The 21,602-nt window shown below is 44.4% G+C and overlaps 1 protein-coding gene across 1 annotated transcript in view; it reads left to right on the top strand.

Annotated features, from left to right (window-relative positions):
- STAT1 (signal transducer and activator of transcription 1) overlaps positions 1–21,602 on the top strand; it is an 801,166-nt gene that overhangs the window by 453,103 nt on the left and 326,461 nt on the right. The window contains exon 14 of the mRNA XM_075317825.1: positions 18,409–18,450. Coding sequence (XP_075173940.1) covers positions 18,409–18,450 — 42 coding nt within the window. The remainder of the gene's footprint in view (positions 1–18,408; positions 18,451–21,602) is intronic.

The raw sequence follows: 21,602 nt of genomic DNA, 5'->3' as shown, positions 1-21,602 counted from the left end.
GTACTATTTCATTAAAGGGGTTAACACCCAAATCAGAGTATAGATCCGCCAGCACTGTAATGCCCGATCCCTCCCACCTGGCCAGATTCAAAAAGGGGATTTGAGATTCCAACGACTTGAGGGAAATCTTTGAAAGAGGAATCTGAATCTTATGAATCAAGTCATTTCGCCAGACCTCCAGGGAGGCTGACATGGTGGGAACACACGGGGAGAACCGTGAACGGCTCAAATATTCTGCTTCCATCATTCTTCTGACCGAGCCCTGGCGGGACAGGAAATTTTCAATCTGAGCCCATCTATGTGAATTACCTGGACGCCACCATTCCTTTAGTGATTCAGTTAGTAAGGCTTTATAATATTACGATATGTTTGGGGTGCCCAATCCCCCTAAGTCATATGGGGGGTATAACCCTTTACCTGCGACCCTAGCCCTTTTATTACCCCAGACAAATTTGTTAGTCAACGATTGAAGTTTCATCAGGGTTTTGTGAGAAATTTTGATGGGAAGGCATCTGAGCACATACAATATTTTGGGTAAGAAAACCATTTTAAAGGACTGTATCTGGCCATCCAGGACAATGATATTTTTTCATACCTTCCCAATTCCTTTTCTAAATTTTGGATCAGAGGTTCCAAATTTTCTTTAGTTAACATCTGCGATGGTGTCAGCTTAATACCCAAATAAGGTATCCCCCTGTCGCACCATTTGAATTGAAAGGCCCCCTCCAGCGCACTCCTGGCCTCCACCGGTACATTAAACGGCAGTATCAAAGACTTTGCCGCATTAAGCTTATAATACGACACTTTAGAAAAGTTTGATAATGTGTTCACCACTGCTGGAATCGACACTGCAAGGTTAGAACAGGAAATTATCACATCGTCTGCGTATAAACCAAGTTTATGTTCAAATTCCCCAACTCTTATACCAGAAATGGCTATGTTTTTTCGTATAGCTTCCGCCAGAGGTTCTACCACTAAAGCAAAAATAGCGGGAGACAATGGACACCCCTGGCGGGTGCCATTACTTATTTGAAATTTAGATGACAGAAACCCCGATGCCAACACTGACGCATTTGGGTAAGAGTAGAGGGCTAGAATGGATGACTTGATTTTCCCCAAGAACCCGAATTTTGTTAGAACTCTCTCCAGGTATCCCCAGTGCACCCTGTCAAAGGCTTTTTCAGCATCAAGAGACAGGAATGCACTGGGTTCACCCGATATCTCCACCAGTCCAATCAAGTCAAGCATCCGTCTGGTGCCATCCTTAGATTGCCTCCCTGTCACAAACCCAACTTGGTCTGGAGCCCTAAGGTCGGGATCACTTTATGAAGTCTATCTGCCACTAGTTTGGCATAAATTTTAACATCACAATTTAGGAGTGTAATGGGCCTAAAATTACCCGGGGTGTCTGCAGGTTTCCCTGGCTTGGGTAGCGTGATAATAATCGCTTCTAAGTTGTCTGGGGAAATTGACCCTTTATTTTGCCAAAAATTGAAGGTTTTTGACATAATGGGGGACAGAGTGGATGTAAATTGTTTGTAAAATTCGTATGGCAGCCCATCGGGGCCCGGGGCAAAGTTAGACTTAGTCATTTTGATGGCACCTAGGATTTCATGTGTAGTAAAGGGAAGATTAAGTTCCTCTAATTGCTCATCTGAGACCCGGGGAAGATCCAGGGTGTCTAGGAAACCCTGTATATCCACTTGAGTCGGCTGTGACATATTGGAATCATATTTTAGATTATACAGGGCCTCATAGTATTTCGCAAATGCTTCTGCTATTTCAATGGGATGTCTAGTGATTGTTCCGTTTGGGTCCCTCAGGAATTCTATTTTAGATTGGATCTCACGTTTTTTCGTCCTTCTTGCCAATAAGGACCCCGCTCTATCCCCCATAGCATAAAATGTCGATCTATTTTTTTTAAGATTATGTTCGTATTTTTGCAGGAGTAGGGATCTTAGTTGGAATCTATGGGTTACAATTTCTTTAGTCAAGTTAGGGGATGCTTTGGCTTTATTCAGGGATTCAAGGTGATGAATACGGGTTAATATATATTTAATATCTGCGTCTTTTTTCCTTTTTTGGATGGAGGCTATTTTTATGCAAATAAGAATTTTTATGAGCTGCCCTCTGACTACTGCTTTATGAGCAGCCCACAGGGTCTCGTCAGAAATTTCCCCATTATTATTAAGTTTAAAATACTGACTCTACTTCATCATGTACCTTCTGGGAAAGGAGAAACACGAGTTTTTATAGTGCAAACAATACATAATTTATTTGGTGAATATGGTGACAAGGGCTTGAAAGAGTTAAGATGAACACTAAAAACGGGATCAGAAACTAGATATTATATGCACCTAATACGGTAGGTCCAATACATCCACAAGGAATGTCCCTCTGTTTACAACATATAAATGAGAGCGTACAAAATCGTATTCACATATAATACAGAGGGAACATTAGTATACCCAAATAGATAGTGGCTGTATCAAGGCCAATGGCAGGTCCAAGGGTATGCAATCAGATCATAACATTATATCATTAGAGTTCCTAGTGAGTCCAGGGTTTTTGCAAGCGTAATGTGAACATCACGCCTGAGCATAGATCATACCTTTTACTTGCCAGGCCCACGTCCGATAGCAGGTGCTGTGATGTAACTTTTGATCCGGAAAAGAGGCCCCAAATAGCCCGACGTACGTTTCGATGAAGGTATTCAGTCTTCTTCAGGGGATGGGATGACATGGGGTACGTAGCAGAAGTGCTGGTATTTAAATGGTGGCGGTAATTTTCCAATCCCGGAAATCACGTAGTGGCGCATGCGCAGATCCACCCGCAAAGTCTCGCGTGATGCACCGCCGTCATATCATCCCGCGCATGCGCGGGAGCGGGGACGCGTCACCATAGCTCCCGCGCATGCGCCCGATACCAGACGGCGGCGACAGTCACGGAGACAAAGGCAGGGGGACCTGGGCATGCGCGCATGAGAGCCGGGAATGGAAAAGATGTATATGCATCAAAATATTCAAGCCACCGATGAAAATGTTTTCCAAAAGGATCCATAATAACATCATTAGGTGAATAGGATGCCTATATGGAAAAAAACAGATAAAACCAGCATTAAAATGATGGGACCATGAGAACAGTTAAAAAAAAAGTTTAAAAATCACATTAACAATGACAAGAATTGCAGTAAGGCAAATGTGATGTCACAGTTATAACCCGATTCAATTCAGAGATGGAGAAGGAATTGGAGAAATGGGAGAAAGAAATTAAAATGTATAAAATCAAGAAATTCAATAGGGATCTATTGGACTATTCTACTCAAAAGGCATATAGATGGAAAATTGATAATGGTAGGGGACGCCCTTTTAACCGTTTTGGTAGAGGTCAGCGCACTAGATCTGCATCTTCTGTGTCCCAGACCTCTGGTGAGGGCTCCTCCTCCGGGGCATCGGAGAGTTCTTATATACCTGCGGAGACGGTGGGAGATCGTGTCAAACAGCGGAACCGACAACTTGTGCCCCTTGGAAAAAATAAAAAATCCGGAAACAAGTTACAGGTAATCAATTTATCTGAACGAGTTCTTTCCGGTGCTCAGGTGGAGGTCCTCTCCCGTGGTTTAACATTTGTTCCATCTAACTCTTTCCATCTTGTTACAGCCCTGAAAGATGTTAACTTATTTGCATGTAAATTAATCCTTAAAAAACGTTTTCACAAGAAGGACACCGTGACAGACAGCCAAGCCGAAAGGGAAGCCATCCAAAACCTGGAAGAGTTACTCCAGGAGCAGGAGGCTCCCTCAACAGGTGTGTTCCCCCAGTCTCTTTTACCAAAATCCACTAAGTTTCCCCCCTTCCTACTATGCCCTGCGGTAGATATCTTTGTGAGGTTAGTCAGTGAGGACTTCAGAAAAATTGACACCCGGCGTAAATGGGATAATTTAACCCACTCGTAGAGAAAGGCCCTCACTGAACTACAGAGTTATCCTGATATTGTTATAAAGCCCGCGGATAAGGGGGGAAACATTTGTGGTTATGTCATCTGTTAAATATGAGCATGAGGTAATTCGGCAATTACGTGATAAGGGAACATATGTGAGGCTTCCTTCAAACCCCTTAGGAAAATATACCAGCGAACTTGCTGTAATCCTTGAGAGGGCCCTTGAGATCGGGTTGATTGACAAAAAAATGTATGATGGCCTATGCAGAAAATACCCTAAAATACCGACCTTCTACGTCTTACCAAAAATACACAAAGATGCTGTCAATCCGCCTGGACGTCCGATCGTGTCAGGCATTGAGGGGATGTGTGACCCCATATGTAAATTCATCGATTATTATCTTCAGCCAATGGTTGAGACACTACCCTCATATGTCCGTGACACGACGGACGTCCTTAGGCGAATTGACGGTATCTTTTTAGATGACGATATGACTATCGTCACTGCTGACGTAGAGGGTCTGTATACCTGCATAGCACATGAGGATGGGCTAAGAGCAGTTCGCTTCTTCTTGGAGATGTCCGGTCGGGATGATGAAATGGGTGAATTGATTCTGGAGCTGCTCCGCTTCGTCCTGACACACAATTTTTTTGTTTTTAAAGATTATTTTTACTTACAGCGACGCGGCACTGCCATGGGCGCGGCCTGCGCGCCTTCGTACGCCTGCCTCTTCTTTGGATTTTGGGAGAGGCTGGTTTTTGGTGACGGAGGCGTGGGGGCATCGGCCCATTTGCAGTGCTGGTATCGTTTTATTGATGATATTCTTTTTGTGTGGCAGGGCCCGGCGGAGCAGCTTGATCAATTCATGGGGCAGTTGAACAAAAATAAGTTTAACATTAAACTCACATATAAGTGCAGCAATCGCGTGATAGACTTCCTGGACGTCGAAATATCGGTTGACGACAGGGGGTCAATCCAGACGGACGTTTTTCGTAAGAAGACGTCCGTTAACGCGTTGCTGCATGCTTCGTCTGCCCATAATCCATCTACTATCCGTGCCATCCCTACCGGCCAATTTCTGAGAATGAGGCGGATATGCTCCTCTGATAGTAAGTTTGAAATTCAGTCATCCGATCTCAGGGCCCGCTTCTCAGATAGGGGTTACAGCAATAGGAACATCAAATTCGGGTACAATAGGGCCAAGAAAACCCCTAGAGCACAATTACTTGCCCATGTTCCCAAGAAACAGGACTCTTTCGACCCTTCAGTAAGATTCATAGGGACATATAATGAGAAATGGGATACTATGCGGGACATTATGAGGAAACACTGGTCGGTTTTATTAACCGATCCGGTGTTGGCCCAGAACCTTACAGACCGGCCACTAATGACACCTAGATGAGCTAAAAATCTGAAAGTAGTAAGAAGTCATTATGTCCCCCCCATACCTAATACTTTTGGTTCGCGGGGTCCATTACAGGGATGTTTCCTCCGCAGTACACAATTCTGATCCTCGGATGGCAGGAAAAATTATAATATTCGGCAATACATCACATGTGGTTCTACACATGTGGTGTACTTTGCAACCTGTACCTGCCCCCTGATATATGTGGGGCTCACTTCACGTGAGCTCCGCATCAGGGTTAGAGAACATGTGAGAGACATTGCTGCAGCCAGGACGGCAACTGATGACTCACTCCTGAAAACCTTGCCAAGGCACTTTAAGACTCACCACTCCTGTGACCCTTCCCAATTGAAAATTAGAGGTATCGATATGATAAATGGGGGGATCAGGGGTGGTATAGGCATCCTATTCACCTAATGATGTTATTATGGATCCTTTTGGAAAACATTTTCATCGGTGGCTTGAATATTTTGATGCATATACATCTTTTCCATTCCCGGCTCTCATGCGCGCATGCCCAGGTCCCCCTGCCTTTGTCTCCGTGACTGTCGCCGCCGTCTGGTATCGGGCGCATGCGCGGGAGCTATGGTGACGCGTCCCCGCTCCCGCGCATGCGCGGGATGATATGACGGCGGTGCATCACGCGAGACTTTGCGGGTGGATCTGCGCATGCGCCACTACGTGATTTCCGGGATTGGAAAATTACCGCCACCATTTAAATACCAGCACTTCTGCTACGTACCCCATGTCATCCCATCCCCTGAAGAAGACTGAATACCTTCATCGAAACGTACGTCGGGCTATTTGGGGCCTCTTTTCCGGATCAAAAGTTACATCACAGCACCTGCTATCGGACGTGGGCCTGGCAAGTAAAGGGTATGATCTATGCTCAGGCGTGATGTTCACATTACGCTTGCAAAAACCCTGGACTCACTAGGAACTCTAATGATATAATGTTATGATCTGATTGCATACCCTTGGACCTGCCATTGGCCTTGATACAGCCACTATCTTTTTGGGTATACTAATGTTCCCTCTGTATTATATGTGAATACGATTTTGTACGCTCTCATTTATATGTTGTAAACAGAGGGACATTCCTTGTGGATGTATTGGACCTACCGTATTAGGTGCATGTAATATCTAGTTTCTGATCCGGTTTTTAGTGTTCATCTTAACTCTTTCAAGCCCTTGTCACCATATTCACCAAATAAATTATGTATTGTTTGCACTATAAAAACTCGTGTTTCTCCTTTCCTGGATTTAATTAGGAGTTTGTGCTACTTGTGTGGTCCCTGGGCAGACAGGGACGCCGGGTATATTTCTAGTATGGTTTTCTGGAAATCTGTTATGATATTGATCATGTACCTTCTGCCTACCAAGCAAGCTGGTATTCAGTCTCCACCTAGGGGAATTTTGAACATTAAAGCTACCCTGAACAGACAAAGAGATCGGCGCATGATCTGTCCAAGTAATTAAACCAATATCAGCTGCCACACAATTACTTATAGATTTGCTGTCGACCAAAAAAAAATCAATTCTGCTGTATGAGCGATGCCTGGAAGAGAAGAATGTATAGTCTCTTTCTGATGCGTGCAAATATCTCCAGATGTCATGAAAATGGAATTCATTGATGAGATGCTTAAGTTCCTTAGCATGTGGGATGCTGGTGTTGGAGCAATCCATGGAGCGTATTACAGGTATATTAAAGTCTCCACAGATGATTTCCGCCCCTGTGGCAGTATCTTTGAATGCTTGGAAAAATTTCCTAGCAAAGGTCAATTGTGATGAATTTGGGGAGTAGACCGTTGCCAAGGTATAAGGGACGCTGTTGATATAACAAGACAAAATAATATATCTTCCATCCGCTCCATAACTGACATTTATCAATTTAAAGGCCACTGAGTTCTTTATTAAAATGGCCACTCCTCCTCTTTTTTTTGAGTCATTAGCAAAAAAGGTGTGTTGGAACCTTGGATGAAGTAGCCGTTTATTATCTGTGGAAAGAAGGTGGGTCTCCTGAATGCACGCTATATCACAGTTAGATGCCTTCACCTCTCTCCACATCATTGACCTTTTTGCTGGGGAGTTGAGTCCGTTCACATTAATAGACAATATCTTAATTCTCATATTGGAGCCGCAGGGGGGTTTGAATTCCTAGGAACGCCATCAGGGATGAGAGGGGCTAGACCAGCAAGGAATTGAGAGAAATTTCCAGAGAAAATTAAGGAACATTTGTGAGAAGAGGAACAAAAACAAAAAAATTCCAACAACACCGGTTTGCCCCGAGTAGGGTGCCCGGTGTATAACCGCTCGCCATAGGCGAGAACATCAGGGGGGCTACGTGACATCCCGTGTCACAGGAGCAGGGACAGCAGGTGCCATAAGCAGGAAGGAGTCCCAGCTAAGCTACTGACCATTCAGGGTTAATCCTGTCTGGAGGGCCTCTATGATTCTCCTGCCCTCCAGGGTTTGGTGGGTGGGCTATTCCCCAGTCATCCAGCAATTTGCCCAACTGAGAAGGAGTATGACATATGTGAGTGCCTCCATCTTTGAAAATTATCATCTTCACCGGAAAACCCCACTTGTACTTGATGTCTTGATCTCTAAGGAGTTTAGAAAGGTGGGCAAATTCTCTTCTTTTATTAAGAGTTGCAGCAGAAAGATCTGGGAAGATTTTTAGTCCCATGAAAGTGTCTGGCAGGGCTGGATTTCCCCTCAGTGTGTGCAGCACAGCTTCTTTTATTTTATAGAAATGAAGTCTAGCCAGGACATCTTTAGGCAGAGCTGGATCTATGCCTTTGGATTTAGGGACTCTATGAATCCTGTCCACTATCAGGTCTCTGGTGTCCCATCCAGGGAGTATAAGCTGCAGAAACTTGTGGAAGTATTCCTGGAGGTCTTTATCTGCTACTGATGAGGGAATCCCTCTGATTTTTAGGTTATTTCTTCGGGATCTGTCCTCTATATCACTGATTTTAAGTTTTAGTGCCTCCACCTCCTTTTCCAAAGCTGTGTTAGCATCTATCAGATTGTTATGTGATGTTGCAAGTTCAGCCATTTTAGTTTCTACATGCTCTGTGCGATCACCTAGAGACCTGATCTCTTCCTTCAGCTCTCTTACTATTTCTCTGAGATCAGCCTGCAGGGAAGCAATCAGCGTTTTCAGCAGAGCTTGCATTGTTTCCTCTGTCAGAGGAATGGCTGTGCAGCCTCTCAAGCAGCCTGTATCTCCTTGTGAGGAGTGGGAAGAAGCTGAGTGGGAAGCCAGCGCCATCTTGCTTGGTGAGGAGAGATCCCTATCCCGGGGTAGAAGTCTGTCAGTTTGGCTGGAGTGCCAGTTTTTTTAGGTCTCCCCTTAGGCATAGCTGGGGGCTGGGGTTACTCACACCTCCTGTAGCTGGTAATCCTGTTATCTGTGAGCTGATAAGAGCCAGTTTATCCTGCTGTCAGCACAGAGCTCTCCTTCAAGCAGCCGTCGCCATCAGCGTGCAGGGCACGCCCCAATTTCTGTCTCTTGAAGTAATGTTCCCGCATTTTGAGTTGTGCTGTGAAAACCGCCATCCTCTGGTTTTCGTCTTCGGTAGATTGGATATCCATCTTGTCCTGTTCGTGTTTCGTTGACAAGGTTTCGTGGGTAATTCTTTGAACACCTGCCATCAACCATGCAGGGACAATTTTTGTTGAGGCTCCCACAGGGACCATGGATGATGTTCTTTGCAATGATGTCAAACAGCAATGTGTCATTCTCAGGGTCTGGCAATTCGGCACTGATGATATTGTCAATTTCATTGGGCTGTATTTTTAGTTTGAGCGAGACTAAGATATGGGCATGAGGAAGGCCTCTTTTTTGCCATTCAATTGATTACATCCAGCACCGTTTCTCACCATAAATGTGTGCTTTTGTGATCAATTGAATCATTTTTGCGACTTTTCTTTTGAAAACTCGTGCAATGATGTCATGGCGATTCATAGATTTTTGACCTGGTAACAGTTGCCCTCTGATTTCCTCCCAATCATGATTGCAAGTGAAGGTAATAAAAAGATCTGGACGGCCATACTTCCTCACATAAGTCATTGCATCTTGTGTGTATTCATGCATGTGTCGTGGGTTTCCAGTGACAGCTGATGGAAGAATGACTATTTTACCCAACTCATTTGGATCAGCATCATTTGCCACAGCATCTCTAAGGTGAATGTATTCCTTGGCTCTGAGCTTCTTTTGATTTAGTCGGATATAGAGAAGAAGCTCACTCTTGATCTTTGCAAACATGTCAACAATGAATTGGTGGAAGTGGTGTCTGCATTTGAGGATGTGATTTTCCTCAGCAACTCTTGTCATGATCTTTTAGGCATAGAAGTCCATGGCTGACACTTTTATTTCCTGAAGGGTTGCCTGTTGCAGGATCTGTCTGATGTATTTAAAAGTGATAGCCATCCTGTCCCTACCAAAAGATAATAGGATATTGTAGTACATCATAGGACCTGTGTGGTTCTGCCACCCGTTGGAAACCATTGTTCCTTTTCTGAACACAATGTCACGGCTTTGAAACTCATTTCCCACAATCAAGATGGCTACCTCATCAAATGTGGGGGCATTGAAATGTCGCTGATGCTCACCTTGTGGTGTTTTTCCAGCTCTAATTAGAATTTTGTAAACATCACTTGGCATGCATTCAAGTGCAGTCTTGAAAAGTTAAACATATGGATTATTTAGGTGAAAGAACTGCTGCAAGTTAGTGACAATATCAAGTCGAGTGTTTGGAATTAAAGAGCACCTCTGCTTCTACATTTCCCATGAAGTTGAGTTGAAGAAATTGAGGTTCTTTTCCTTGTATTGGAAGCAGTGAGCCAATTAAGTGGTAAATCTGTCCTTGAACTTTGAACGTGGGCATAAATCCAATTGTAAAAACTTCTCTTGTTGCACCAAATAAAGTCATTTGGAAGCAGTTGTTGTACTTCCTTATGTTGTCCAAGAAATGTTTTGATGTTGCAGTGGTACCTGTCAGAGACTTCCGGGGATCAGGTGGTGGCAGGAGAGGAAGAAGTTTTACCTTGCCATTTGCACAGCATAAACCTGGCGGTTCATCTTTCCACCTCATTGCATTGCAGTACATGCAGAGCACATCCATTTTTCCTATATTAACTATTGGATTATCCTGATAGTTGATGTTTGCATGGTAGCAAAAGGCAGAGTTTTTCCAAATTTCCAACGTTTTCCTCTGTCCCGATGGAAGCAATTCCAATTCTCCTACTGGTAAGTCGTTCTTCTCTCTGCTGAGATGTTTCAGTGGCCCTTGAGGAAGCAGCTCTTGTTCTCATGTCTATAAACTTTGCTTATCTTTCTTCAGGTTGGTAATTGAGCCGTAATACAGTTTTTCTCTTAGCGTCTGATGACAACCGTCCAATCAATTTTCTTTTCGTACGGGGCATTATTGTCTATAATTGACAGTGTATAAAACCCCACATAATTAGTATACAGTAATGGTCTTGTGACTTACATCAGCCTCTACAACAACGTTACCTAAGTGTCACCACAGAAATCATAATACCTCACACATAAGTTGTCTTATACTAAAAATGTCTTTCGTTGCCTATAGCACCCAATCACAGCTCCTATTAATGACCTGTAGCAAAATAGAAGCAGAGCTGTGATTGGTTGCTATAGGTCACCTGAAAAATATCCAGACTAACTGTCAAAACAGCCAATATATTACCTCATAAGACCCTAGTATATTATACAGGTAACGTCATGTGACTTGCATCACTTACATAAAGCGTGGGTGAAAATTTCCCCTCATAACAGTCATGTCTGTCAGCCTTGCTTCCCTTACTTCAGCTTGGTCATTGAGCTGTAGTACAGCTTTTCTCTTAGTGTCGGACAATAACTGTCCAATTAAATCTAATATATAAAGCTGAATGTGTGTATGTGTGTAAGTGTGTATGTATGTATGTATGTATGTATGTATGTCCGGGATTGGTATCCGAACCGTCGCAGCTACAGCCACAAAATTTTGCACACTCACACTTCTGGACCCCGAGAGCGTCATAGGCTATGTTTTGAGGGGAAATTTTAACCCTTTCGCTATACAGTTATTCCCCAAAAAACCTGCCTCCATTAAAGCGAATGGAGCTGGGAGCCACAGTGCAGCCAGAACTTCAGAAGAATGTGCAGCCACGCCCTTATATGGAATGTTGGCGTGTCACAATGCAGCCAGGGAAAAAGGCAGACACAGACAGGGAAAGAGGCAGACACAGACAGGGTAAGAAACAGACACCGAGAGAGTAGTAGTCAGGCAGGGTCAAACCAGGAATAGCAGAACAGGGACAGAATCGGCAGGCAAGGACGTAATCAGCAAAGAAAGCAGAGGTCAAATCCGGATCGGGCAGCGAGGTACATAAACAGCAGGCAGGAGAGGTAGTCAGGAAACAAGCAGAAGTCAGAACACGAAAATCACAAAACAGAACAGGGTGGAACAGGAACCAGAATTTCAGAACTATCTCTGGCAGTGGTCAGCAGACAGGAGGGGAATTAAGAAGGGTGTGGTGTCTTCCCATTGGTTGTAGCTGAATGATGGTAACTTCAGCTGGGAGACACACGCCACCTACAGTCAGCCAGTAGTACTGCAGATCCCAAGGAAACCCAGCCCAGTGGATGAGTGGAGCCTGCGCCCACCGGCGCCGCTGACATCAACTCCTCTCCTATCACCATTACTATCCATGGCAGGAACACGGCGTCGCCTGCCGATCGGAGTAGATGTCGCTGGAGCGGACTCCGGTGGTGACGTAACAATCACAGTAGAGAATTGTTTTTGCAAATGGATCTTGTAGACATAGTTCAAAAAATGTCAAGAGGGTCGTTTTAGGTGTAGTTAGAAGCTGCTGGCGCAACTTTGCCACGTCAAAGTAAATCCTCTGTCCATTTTCCAAGTGAACACTGAGATGCACAACTGGTGGGTAGCGCTTATGAATTGAGAACCCTAGTATTCTCCAAACAGCTTCATTGCTGCTGATGTACCTGCCCATCTGGAATGCCTGCACTTCATCAATAATAGGTGCATTTTTCTAGAGTTCAAAAGCTGCTTGATCACTTCCTTTGTGGGCATATTTGCATATGTACTTGATTGATTACATGGAGTGGAAAGATTCAACGTTGATGTGGGCCTGAAAAATTTTACAGAGCAGAGGATTGTAAGGCACCACCCACTTGTTGTCAATTTCTGTCTCTTGAAGTAATGTTCCCGCATTTTGAGTTGTGCTGTGAAGACCGCCATCCTCTGGTTTTCGTCTTCGGTAGATTGGGTATCCACCTTGTCCTGTTCGTGTTTCGTTGACAAGGTTTCGTGGGTAATTTTTGAACACCTGCCATCAACCATGCAGGGACAATTTTTGTTGAGGCTCCCACAGGGACCATGGATGATGTTCTTTGCAATGATGTCAAACAGCAATGTGTCATTCTCAGGGTCTGGCAATTCGGCACTGATGATATTGTCAATTTCATTAGGCTGTGCATGAAGTAGAGTTGAAGAAATTGAGGTTCTTTTCCTTGTATTGGAAGCAGTGAGCCAATTAAGTGGTAAATCTGTCCTTGTACTTTGAACGTGGGCATAAATCCAGTTGTAAAAACTTCTCTTGTTGCACCAAATAAAGTCATTTGGAAGCAGGAGTTGTACTTCCTGATGTTGTCCAAGAAATGTTTTGATGTTGTAGTGGTACCTGTCATCAGTGACTTCCGGTGATCAGGTGGTGGCAGGAGAGGAAGAAGTTTTACCTTGCCATTTGCACAGCATAAACCTGGCGGTTCATCTTTTCACCTCATGGCATTGCAGTACATGCAGAGCACATCCATTTTTCCTATATTAACTATTGGATTATCCTGATAGTTGATGTTTGCATGGTAGCAAAAGGCAGAGTTTTTCCAAATTTCCAACGTTTTCCTCTGTCCTCTGTCCAAAGTCTATAAACTTTGCTTATCTTTCTTCAGATTGGTAATTGAGCCGTAATACAGTTTTTCTCTTAAGGCCCCGTCACACTAAGCAACATCGCTAGCAACATCGCTGCTAACGAACAACTTTTGTGACGTTGCTAGCGATGTTGCTGTGTGTGACATCCAGCAACAACCCGGCTCCTGCTGTGAGGTCGTTGGTTGTTGCTGAATGTCCTGGGCCATTTTTTAGTTGTTGCTGTCCCGCTGTGAAGCACAGATCGTTGTGTGTGACAGCGAGACAGCAACAACTAAATGTGCAGGCAGCAGGAGCCGGCTTCTGCGGAGGCTGGTAACCAATGTAAACATCGGGTAACCAAGAAGCCCTGTCCTTGGTTACCCGATATTTACCTTTGATACCAGCCTCCTCCGCTCTCACTGTCAGTGCCGGCTCCTGCTCTGTGCACATGTAGCTGCAGCACACATCGGGTTAATTAACCCGATGTGTGCTGTAACTAGGAGAGCAAGGAGCCAGCGCTAAGCATTGTGCGCTGCTCCCTGCTCTGTGCACATTTAGCTGCAGCACACATCGGGTTAATTAACCCGATGTGTGCTGTAACTAGGAGAGCAAGGAGCCAGCGCTAAGCATTGTGCGCTGCTCCCTGCTCTGTGCACATTTAGCTGCAGCACACATCGGGTTAATTAACCCGATGTGTGCTGTAACTAGGAGAGCAAGGAGCCAGCGCTAAGCATTGTGCGCTGCTCCCTGCTCTGTGCACATTTAGCTGCAGCACACATCGGGTTAATTAACCCGATGTGTGCTGTAACTAGGAGAGCAGGGAGCCAGCGCTCAGTGTGCGCTGCTCCCTGCTCTCTGCACGTGTAGCTCCGTGCAGTGGTAACCAAGGTAAATATCGGGTTGGTTACCCGATATTTGCCTTAGTTACCAAGCGCAGCATCTTCCACGCGGCGCTGGGGGCTTGTCACTGGTTGCTGGTGAGCTCACCAGCAACTCGTGTAGCCACGCTCCAGCGATCCCTGCCAGGTCAGGTTGCTGGTGGGATCGCTGGAGCATCGCAGTGTGACATCTCACCAGCAACCTCCTAGCAACTTACCAGCGATCCCTATCGTTGTTGGGATCGCTGGTAAGTTGCTTAGTGTGACGGTACCTTTAGCGTCTGATGACAACCGTCCAATCAATTTTCTTTTCGTACGGGCATTATTGTCTATAATTGACAGTGTATAAAACCCCACACAATTAGTATACAGTAATGGTCTTGTGACTTACATCAGCCTCTACAACAACGTTACCTAAGTGTCACCACAGAAATCATATTACCTCACACATAAGTTGTCTTATACTAAAAATGTCTTTCGTTGCCTATAGCATCCAATCACAGCTCCTATTAATGACCTGTAGCAAAATAGAAGCAGAGCTGTGATTGGTTGCTATAGGTCACCTGAAAAATATCCAGACTAACTGTCAAAACAGCCAATATATTACCTCATAAGACCCTAGTATAGTATACAGGTAACGTCATGTGACTTACATCACTTACATAAAGCGTGGGTGAAAATTTCCCCTCAAAACAGTCATGTCTGTCAGCCTTGCTTCCCTTACTTCAGCTTGGTCATTGAACCGTAGTACAGCTTTTCTCTTAGTGTCGGACAATAACTGTCCAATTAAATCTAATATATAAAGCTGAATGCGTGTATGTGTGTATGTATGTATGTCCGGGATTGGCATCCGAACCGTCGCAGCTACAGCCACAAAATTTTGCACACTCACACTTCTGGACCCCGAGAGCGTCATAGGCTATGTTTTGAGGGGAAATTTTAACCCTTTCGCTATACAGGTATTCCCCAAAAAACCTGCCTCCATTAAAGCGAATGGAGCTGGGACCCACAGTGCAGCCAGAACTTCAGAAGAATGTGCAGCCACGCCCTTATATGGAATGTTGGCGTGTCACAATGCAGCCAGGGAAAAAGGCAGACACAGACAGGGAAAGAGGAAGACACAGACAGGGTAAGAAACAGACATAGACAGGGTAAGAGACAGACACAAAGAGACAGACACAGACTAGAGACAGACTGAGGGAAAGAGACAGACAGGGAAAGAGAGGGAAAGAGAGAGACAAGTTAAGAGACAGACACAGACAGGTAAAGAGACAGACACAGACAAAGAGGCAGACAGACACAGGGAAACAGACAGAAAGGGAAAGAGAGAAAGAGACAGACAGAGAAAGAGAGGGAAAGAGACACAGGGAAAGAGACAGACAGGGAAAGTGGCAGAGATAGACAGACAAGGAAAGACATAGATAGACAGACAGACAGGGAAAGAGACAGAGACAGTCAGAGAGAGACAGGGAAAGAGACAGACAGACAAAGATAGAGAGAGAGAGACAGAGAGATATATACAGAGGGGGAGACAGAGAATGGGAGAGAAACAGAGAGACAGTTACTATCCCAGGCATTAATATATTCTATTTATACATTCTGTCCCGGGAATGTTAATACATTCTATTTTGTTAACAGCAGTTATTAACCCGGGCGAAGCCGGGAAAGAAGCAGACACAGACAGGGTAAGAAACAGACACAGACAAAGAGACAGAGACAGACACAGGGAAACAGACAGACAGCGACTGAGACAGACGGGGAAAGAGACTGAGACAGACGGGGAAAGAGACTGAGACAGACGGGGAAAGAGACTGAGACAGACGGGGAAAGAGACTGAGACAGACGGGGAAAGAGACTGAGACAGACAGGGAAAGAGACTGAGACAGACGGGGAAAGAGACTGAGACAGACGGGGAAAGAGACTGAGACAGACTGGGAAAGAGACTGAGACAGACGGGGAAAGAGACTGAGACAGACGGGGAAAGAGACTGAGACAGACGGGGAAAGAGACTGAGACAGACGGGGAAAGAGACTGAGACAGACGGAGAAAAAGACTGAGACAGACGGAGAAAGAGACTGAGACAGACTGAGAAAGAGACTGAGACAGACTGAGAAAGAGACTGAGACAGACGGGGAAAGAGACTGAGACAGACGGGGAAAGAGACTGAGACAGACGGGGAAAGAGACTGAGACAGACGGGGAAAGAGACTGAGACAGACGGGGAAAGAGACTGAGACAGACGGAGAAAGAGACTGAGACAGTCAGAGACAGACAGGGAAAAAGATAGAGAGAGACAGAGAGATATATACAGAGGGGGAGACAGACAGAGAATGGGAGAGAAACAGAGAGACAGTTACTATCGTTAATACATTCTAGTTATACATTCTATCCTGGGAATGTTAATACATTCTATTTTGTTAACAGCAGTTATTAACCCGGGTGAAGCCAGGAAAGAGGCAGACACAGACAGGGTAAGAAACAGACAAAGAGACAGACTGACAGGGAAAGAGACAGACAAAGAGACAGAGACAGACACAGGGAAACAGACAGACAGCGACTGAGACAGACGGGGAAAGAGACTGAGACAGACGGGGAAAGAGACTGAGACAGACGGGGAAAGAGACTGAGACAGACGGGGAAAGAGACTGAGACAGACGGGGAAAGAGACGGAGACAGACGGGGAAAGAGACTGAGACAGACGGAGAAAGAGACTGAGACAGACGGAGAAAGAGACTGAGACAGACGGAGAAAGAGACTGAGACAGACTGAGAAAGAGACTGAGAGACAGAGAAAGAGACTGAGACAGACGTAGAAAGAGACTGAGACAGTCAGAGGCAGACAGGGAAAAAGATAGAGAGAGACAGAGAGATATATACAGAGGGGGAGACAGACAGAGAATGGGAGAGAAACAGAGAGACAGTTACTATCGTTAATACATTCTAGTTATACATTCTATCCCGGGAATGTTAATACATTCTATTTTGTTAACAACAGTTATTAACCCGGGCGAAGCCGGGTAGTACAGCTAATTGTATATAAAACCCAACACAATTAGTATACAGTAAAGGTCCTGTGACTTACATCAGCCTCTACAACAGGGTTGGCTAAGCGTCACCACAGAAATGATATTACCTCACACATAAGCTGTCCTACACTAACAATGTCCTTCGTTGCCTATAGCAACCAATCAGAGCTTTTTGACTTCTAACAAAATAGAAGCAGAGCTGTGATTGGTTGCTATAGGCCACCTGATAAATATCCAGGGTAACTGTCAAAACAGACAATATACTACCTCATAAAACCACACACAGTGAGTATACAGGTAAAGTCATGTGACTTACATCAGCCTGGTCATAATAGGAGTCTATAATAACAGATCAGTTCCCAGCTCCATTGACTTTAATGGAGGCAGTTTTTTTGGAAAGTAACTGTAAAGCGCGGGGTTAAATTTTCCCGTCAAAACAGTGTATGACATTCCCTGAGTCACATGGTGTGTCTGTGCAAAATTTCGTGATTGTAAATGCGACGGTGCGAATTCTGTTAGCGAACATACATACACTTAGCTTTATTTATTAGATTGAAGTCTTTGCTCTGGGCTTCTTATTTCTGCCTTTGCTGACTCCTATTACCCTTTGTGTGTCTGACACAAAACAAATTGGGGGAAGTTGCAAAATTTGCTGATGGGTCTGAGCTTGACTTATTGGTGGTACTTGTGATAAAGTTTCTTTCATAATGCAAGGCTGTTAAAGACGTTATCCACTACCCTAACTCATTTCATTTTTTATTCGTCAATCGTGCTAATATGTGCTACTAAATGCATCCTTACTCTTATCATTGTAATATAAAACTTTTATCATGCAGATAGCATCACTTGCTGCCCGTCAGCAGCAGTTCTGATCTTTACATAAATCCCATCCGCTCCTTGGGCTAATTGTGCTGTGTTACTTAGCTTGCCTCCTCTCTTCCTTACCCTGTGCTGCTGAAGATATTGATAGATACCAAGTGTTAGAGTATCCCAGGGTAGGTACCAGCCCATCTGACAATTGCCAGTACTGCCTTGTCATTGTGTTTATTGTGCACATTTTGGCGCTTTTCAGCTGTCCACGTACATTTAATTTGCATACTTGAAAATAGCTAATGTGTTATAATTAATTCCAGAAGTCTCCCTAAGGATAATTGAAAGTCATTTAAAATTAATTTATTTTACCAATTTACTTATTTGTCTTTATTTGTTTTCCTATAGCAATTAAAGGAGCAAAAGAATGCAGGATGCCGAACTAATGAGGTAATGAATCATTTTGTCTCTCAAGTGAAAACCCTTACTTTGCTTTTAAGCAATCTATTATTATTTAACTCCTTCATGACATATGCCATACATGTATGGTGCTGCGCGGGGGTGTGTTCCTGCAATCCACCATACATGTACGGCGCTACGATTTGTTAGGTCAACAGGAGTCACAGCTGTTGCCAGCAATGTCCGAATGCGGAGAGAGTACCAGTGACCCCCCCCCCCCTCGGCTATTCCAGCTCAATGAAAACAGGCAGACGCTGTTATACACATAAGACTGGAGATGTGTGGCTCCGAAATTGAACTGTATTGTTTTTGTTTATATTACAAAGTTATACAAAGTTGATTAGATCGTAACGATGCAACATACATATTCATTAAAGGCGTGAATTACATATTCTCCGCAAAAGAAATTAACATAATGACTTATACTCCCATAAGTCTATAACGTTTCTACTTCCCATAACAAGATGTTTGTCAGTCGTTTCTAAGTCAAAACATTCTGCGTCCTTGAGTTTGGTCTCAGTTTATAACGTAAATAAGTCTGGTTTGGTCTTGCAATCTTGCAAGGGAGAATGAATTTCTATTATTTTTCTAAGCCAGTGAAAAAGGTTAACTCTTGCCTCACAATCCCCTCTATTGGCGTGGATGATGGAAAGGGGGCTATCGAGAAGCTGTGGACTATAGAGCGAGCAGGCTAGCCTCCAGATACTTTCTGAGCTGCGGGTTTCCCAGGGAGTGTCGTCCACATCTATCACCCAGAGGACTGCCTGCATGCCTCTCGATAGGAGTCTCATCATGATACGTCAAGGGGATTTCTAGAGGAAAAAGAGTAGAGAAGAGAAAAAAGGCATATTAGTGATTTCATACGGGTGCTGAATAATCATTGTATCTACATTGCTTCAAGCAGCGGGAAAACAAAGCCATTAGCAACTTGAACACTACATAAGCAACTAGTAAACAGAGTAACACTTGGAACACTGATTGCAGTATCCCCATGAACAATCCTCCTATTCCCTTAAACCAGTTTGCAGGGTTGAACATTGAAAAGGTATTGCTCCACCAAGCATCTGAGCTTCTGAGTACCTCCTCATCATGTTTTTTCCTCAGATTTTGTATCTCAGTTAAACTGGCTTGGGCTTTTAAGGTTTCTTTTGGATCTATGTAGTGACAACAGCTGGGGCCTATTACTTGGCACATCCCCCCTTGGGCTGCAGTGAGGTAATCCAGTACCAAAGTATGTTGGTTTGTTACAATGATTAATTGTCTCTGTATGGCAATGGTACTATTTACTGCTTGGAGAACCTCAAAAATTTGATCATCAAGATAGTCAGTGCTGTCCACCAACTTATCATACATCTGCATTATCATGGGATAGATAAAAAGAGAACAGAAAAATTTGTTGACATGGCTCATTTGAACCACATGGGGTCGGCCACTAGGCCTGTCTTTGTTGACTGCCGCTCTCTTTACCAGTAGATGGAGAGGCATTTTCCCTGCCGGTATATCAGTGGTATTGATAATGAAGGTGGCAGGGGTCAAACGGGCCAAAGTCCAGGTGCCATTTACTCCTACTGGTAGCCATTTGTAGGCATTGTAACCACAAACCCAGTAGGTTTGCGGTAGGAGATCCCAGATGGCAGAATGTTGTAGTATGAGTCTATGTACTATATCTATAAAGGCCGATATGTTTCTGAGCATACACCATCCGGGAAGTTGGCCTAGGGGACTACAATACCCTGCGGACTGTTCACCACAGGTTTCTCGGGCAGGCACATATGGGTAAGAATCATTGCACCATAAATTTCTGGGTTGGGAGTAACAAGTATCATTTGTGCCTTCTGGAAACAATGAATTGTATACCCACACATGGTCATGCAGATGTCTTTCTAACAGCAAGGGTTTAAATGCATCTGTACTGTCAGAGGTTCACCCAAAACTTATTTTGATTCCTTCTGTTGGAATCTTACCCATAGTAGGTGTTTTTGTGTAATTTCGGGGTACCCAGCTTCTTCCTTCAAAGGCTAAATATTGCTGGGTTCCGGGAAGGCCAGTAGTAAGGTTGCCTTGCCACCAGGGGAAATCTACCCACCCTACTATTGGTATGGGCACACTAGTGTTCCACAGTTTTTGATACTTGGTGTCATTGACTGATAGTCTATTGTAACAGCCTTCCCATTGGAACACTTCATTTATTGGGACTGGTATGGCTAAGTATGGCATAGAAGAGGCTGTCACAGTTGTGTGTGTACATATCCAGCAGTCTGTGATCTCAAGTTTTTCAGCTAACACTTCATGATGGGTCTCAAATGAATTCTGCCGTGGTGTAGAAGGCCCCAAAAAGGGAGTACACATAGAAATACTTATCAGCAGTATTAGGCCTTCTTGCAGTGGCTGGCATGGACCCATGTCGATCTCCCCTCAAGTTTAACGGAGGTTGGAGTGGTCAGGTGGACAGTCAAAGGCCCTTCGAATCGTGGCTCAAGGGTCTTTCTCACGTGCTTCTTTAGGTAGACTCGGTCACCAGGCTTTAGAGAGTGGGTTCCTGGAACGGCATCAGGATCAGGTAGAGAAGAGTAGACCCTTTGGTGGGTTTCAGTTAGTCTCTTCTGCAGAGAAACAACATAAGATGTTAGGCTATCACATTGCAGGTGTAACTCCTGCGGGAAGTTGCATCCTAATCTGGGTGCACTACCAAAGAGTATTTCAAAGGGTGAGAGCCTGTGCTTTCCCTGCGGGGTAGTCCTTATAGAGTAAAGAGCTATGGGGAGACATTCTGTCCATGGTCTACCAGTCTCCTCCACTGCCTTGGCTAGTTTGAGCTTTAGCGTTCCATTTAACCTTTCCACTTTCCCTGATGACTGTGGGTGGTAAGGCGTGTGTAAGGCTGACTGAATGCCTAACAGGGCACAGGTGTTCTGGAAAACTTGTCCAGTGAAATGAGTACCTTGGTCTGACTCTATGACTTCAGGGAGTCCAAACCGAGGCACCAGCTCACAGGCCAATTTTTTTGCTGTAATTCGGGCCGTGGCTGAGCTTACAGGGTAGGCCTCTGGCCATCCTGAGAAGAGGTCTACACAGACAAGTACAAACTCGTAGATGCCATATTTTGGCAACTGTATATAGTCTATTTGTACTCTTTGAAATGG

Source organism: Anomaloglossus baeobatrachus, chromosome 7 (assembly GCF_048569485.1).
Source record: "Anomaloglossus baeobatrachus isolate aAnoBae1 chromosome 7, aAnoBae1.hap1, whole genome shotgun sequence".
NCBI classification, from domain to species: Eukaryota; Metazoa; Chordata; class Amphibia; order Anura; family Aromobatidae; genus Anomaloglossus; species Anomaloglossus baeobatrachus.
This window is presented reverse-complemented; position numbering and strand designations above follow the sequence as displayed.